The following is a 4,550-nucleotide window of genomic DNA, read 5'->3' as shown; positions in this document are numbered from 1 at the left end:
TCTGGTAGCATAGTGGCTAAGACACTTGCCTGCTAACCAGACGGCTGGTGGTTCAAACCCACCAGCCACTCCTCAGAAGGAAGGTTGGGCAATCCAACTTCCGTAGTGATACTGCCTCAGAAACCCAAGGAGGGGTTGCTATGAGTCGGATTTGACTCGACGACGGCACATAACAACAACAAGAAGTTACATGCAAGACAAAAGGATTGAATGTGGGGTGTATGTGTGAAAGACAGCAAGCAAAGGTGACTCCTGAGCTCTGGGTTTTGTTTCATAAAACTTGCTCTTTGTTTCACTTTTTAATTTAGTACTTCATTCAGCATTGACAGTATGTGCTATTTCCTGCTTTGGAAATGGAGAGTATGAACGAAAAAAACAGGTTTGGGTAGCGAGAAGGAGGCAAGAGACTCTGCTACTAACCTGTCAGATGTGCCTGTCTACTACCTACACAAGTAGAGCTGTCAAGTAGGCAATTAGATATGAAGTATATTGTCTATTTGGCTTTCACCCAATCTTATTAGAAATAACACTACAGTGACACTACGCGTGTCATCTTCTGGTATATAGAGTTTAGATATAACCCAAGAAAACAAACCCACTGCTGTTGAGTCGGATCCAACTCATAGCGACCTCTCCCTGGGTTTCTGAGGTAGTGTCACTACGGAAGTAGATTGCTTAGTCTTCCTTCTGAGGAGTGGCTGGTGGATTTGAACTACCAGCCTTCTGGTTAGCAGTCAAGTGCCTTAGGCACTATGCTACCAGAGCTCCTAACTTTAGATATATATTATTTAAATATTTCCAAAGAGTATAATGTCAATTATAAATAAATTTTGTAGGGGAGGAGGCCATAATGGTTTTAAATGCAAACCGTTTTATGTATGGAGCAACAAACAATAAGCAAAGCAAATTCCTATCTCTTGACTTCTAATTGCTCAAGTTAGTACCTTTCCCTTCTGTCATGTTAGATACTGATTAAGCAATCATTTAGGTTAAGAGTTTTTAAGTGAATAACACAACACAGTTGTATAATCTCAAGAAAATGGAGAACTAGATTATACTTTATATAAAATACATATGTACTCAATTTATTAATGGGATTGTCAATAGTAATTATAAGTTTTCTTTTAGAGCTTAAATTTTAGAAAAATTCATTCATTTATTCTTTTATTTATTCATTTTCATTTAAAAATATTTGTTGAGTTTCTACTATGTCTCACCCACTGTACTACATGCTGGGCTTCAACAGAGAATTAGACAAATAGTTCTAGAGCCACTTACCCATGATTATTTTGGAGGGAGAGACTTAGGAAATAACATACAAATGTCATATTTATAATACGAATAACATTTAAAATATATTCTCTATTTTAGTGCTGCGATAGTGTTTTCCACGCTCAAACTTCTCCAGGATTCAAAACTTTTTAAAAAGAAGGTAGTGCAAGATGACACAGAGAGCTCCATTCCTTCAGGAACTTGTGTATGTATGAAGTGAATGTTTATCTTGACAGTGTTTATCATATAAGAACTCTTGGCATGCTGAGAAATTGTCTCATTATTTGCATGAAGAAAAGGGGTGAAGTAGAAAACAAACTAGACTCAGTGTCAAAGATCTGAATTTAAGTCCCATTCCACTATTTATTAACTGGTTTAAATTGGTCAAGTCCTTCAGTTTTCTTTTTGGAAGTTTGTAAATTCACCTGTGAGTTGATGGACTTTGATGCAGTATTATGTAAGTCCCATCCAGGGACCCATCCAGGTGTCTTACTCTAGATTCTTTGTCTGATCTTACTGGTAAATAAAATTGTTCTACAAAATTTGCTCCTCATTTCACTTTTGAATTATTACTTCACCACTGACAGTAGCACACCTGTGCTATTTCCTCCTTTGATTTCTGATAGTTAGATTCTTCCACACTGAAAGTCTCAAATCCATTTGACAGCCAGTGTCATAAATTCTTTGGCATTTCCTTGGCCTTGGATAAGGTGAAGTAATTTAACAATACAGGATTGCATAGAATTAAAATCTAAAGATTCATCACACAGAAGCCTTGCTTATTTTACTTTCCTAATAAAATCGCTAATATCTAACATAATTACAAATTAGCAAAACTAATTGTTCATAGAAACTCATTTCTTTGCTATATAAAAAGCAATAAAAATGCTAAAAAGCAATCTAATTCTAAAAATGGACTTCGAACAACAATTCTCAACTGGGAGTGATTTTACCTCCCTGGGGACAATTGGCAATGTCTGAAGACATTTTGGAATTCCTGGGTGATACAGATGGTTAATGCACCCAGCTGTTAGTCCACCCAGATGTGCCTCAGAAGAAAGACCTGGTGATCAACTTCTGAAGAAAACAGCTGTTGAAAACCCTATGGAGCACCATTCTACTCTGGCACACGTGGGGTTCCCATGAGGAGGACTTGACTGGAATAGCTGTTCTTTTGTGGTGAGGCAGTTTTGGTTGTTACAACTATATGTGCTTCTGGCATCTAGAGGATAGAGGCCAGGGATGCTGCCAACCATCCTACAATGCACAGACAGCCCCCACAAGAAAGAAAGGCCCAAATGTTAGTAATACCGAGGTTAAGAAACCCTAACTTAGATGAATGACTTTGGCATTTAAATAAATGGGAAAAACCACAGCCCTTGGGTCCATTCTGACTCACAGTGAGTCATAGGGCAGAGTACAACTACCCCATAAGATTTCCAAGGGTATAAAACTTTACAGAAGCAGAATGCCTTTTTTTTCCTCCACACATAGCTGTTGGTGAGTTTGAACCACTAACCTTTTGGTTAGTAGCTGACTGCTTTAACCATTGCCACCATAGCTGTGGTAGCATAGTGCCTAAAGGCACTTGACTGCTAACCAGAAGGCTGCAGGTTCAAACCCACCATCTACTCCTTGCAAGGAAGTTTGGGCAATCTACTTCTGTAATGAACCCAAGGAGGGGTCACTAAGAGTCGGGTCCCACTCAATAGCACATAACAACCATAGCTCCTTGGCATTTCAATAGTAACAGGAAATGCAGGCCTTGAGAGTTAAGGTGTATTTAGGGACATTGTTTCAGTGTTGCTAATGTAAATACCAGACTCCTCCAGTACTCAGTCTGCCCTTCTATGCTAATCACTATCCTGTCTCTGAGCCTCTGATCAGTGCTCACTCTAATCCCAGGAATGGCCTACTCTCCTCCCCCTGTGGGAATTGACCCCAGGGCATCTAAACAACAGCAACAACACCCTCATTCCAGTCCCCTTCAAGGTTAGTGTAAACAGCTGCTCTTTTGTAGAAGGTGTTGCTGATTAGTTAGAAGATGATGGGCTGTCAGGGATGCCTTGGCAAGAAATTGTTAGAACAAATGGGGTTAATTAAGATGATTTTATGGTTTCTTCCAATTGAAGTGTCTATGATTGATTTCACCTGGAAAAAAATCACTTGGATCCTCCCTCACAGTAGCTCTGGACACACCTGCTCCTTTGTGATGAATAATGAGGAGGATGTAAATTAATTATCATACAACGTTTGGATACAGTAGGAGCAGAATCCAGCAGTGGGACACAGTAGATTCAGACTATGGCCTCTAATTCCAAAAGACATGGGTTTCAATGTCACCTCTGCCAAAATACAATGAGTTTAAGCAATCAGATAGATACCCTTTCTAGATCTCACAACTCCCTCTGTGCCTTGTTGGATGATTAAATGAGATAAAGCTTGCAACACAGTGCCTGACATATGGTAAACAGCCAATATTATTTATTCATTTTCAGTCCTTAGAATGATGTTTACAAAAACTTTAATGACATAGAAAATGCCAACATGTAATTCAGAATGAAAAATTCAGATTATAAAATTTTATTTCAAAAATGGGTTCACAGAGGAAAAAAAGCTGAAAAGCAAAATGTAAAAGATTATGGCAGATTTTATTTATATTTGATTTGTATATTCTTAATATTGTATAGAATGCTCAAAAATAGTTTCTCAGATTAAAACTGATACTATTAAATCATAGTGAATACATCTCTTACATTACATTTAGTATTGGGCCAGGATTTTTGCCATTATTAAATGAGAAGATAACCCTCATTTTAATTTTGTTGTAGACCACTGACAATAAAGATGATAATGAGTTTTTGGATCCTATTTCCCTAAATTCCCGAGAATATTTCAACATTCATCTGTGGTTGAGGTGCCGCCTAGCATTGGTGACTGCGTTTGTCTCGCAAGTTCGTGGCATCGGAATAGTGAAAGGTATAAGTGGCCTCATTTTTCCTGCATTGTTTTCCTAAACATTAATTTTATTTAGGTGAAGGGATTTGGGGGAGTTTATTTCATTATAGCATAAGCACTTTTAATTTAGCTTGATTGCTTCCAGAATAAAAAATTTGGGTTGTTAAATAATAGTAGTCATTTTCAGCAGTCCACTGTATGACTGAAAATGACATATGTCTCACTGATATATGCAAAACAGGCAAGAAGATTTCAAAATCCCCAGGTCTTCTTCAGCTTTTCAACCATACTTCCCCCGGAACCCAAAGACTTTGGTTTCC

The 4,550-nt window shown here is 38.0% G+C and overlaps 1 protein-coding gene across 1 annotated transcript in view; it reads left to right on the top strand.

Moving 5' to 3' along the window:
* The window catches only part of CFAP54 (cilia and flagella associated protein 54), a 602,528-nt gene that overhangs the window by 410,679 nt on the left and 187,299 nt on the right, over positions 1-4,550 (top strand). Inside the window, 2 exon segments of the mRNA XM_042782173.1 lie at positions 1,372-1,477; positions 4,104-4,251. Coding sequence (XP_042638107.1) covers positions 1,372-1,477; positions 4,104-4,251 — 254 coding nt within the window.

Source organism: Orycteropus afer, unplaced genomic scaffold (genome assembly GCF_000298275.1).
Source record: "Orycteropus afer afer isolate SDZICR_OR568_19922 unplaced genomic scaffold, OryAfe1.0 scaffold00253, whole genome shotgun sequence".
NCBI lineage: Eukaryota > Metazoa > Chordata > Mammalia > Tubulidentata > Orycteropodidae > Orycteropus > Orycteropus afer.
The sequence above is the reverse complement of the archived record's forward strand: the minus strand, read 5'-3'. Positions and strand labels throughout refer to the sequence as shown.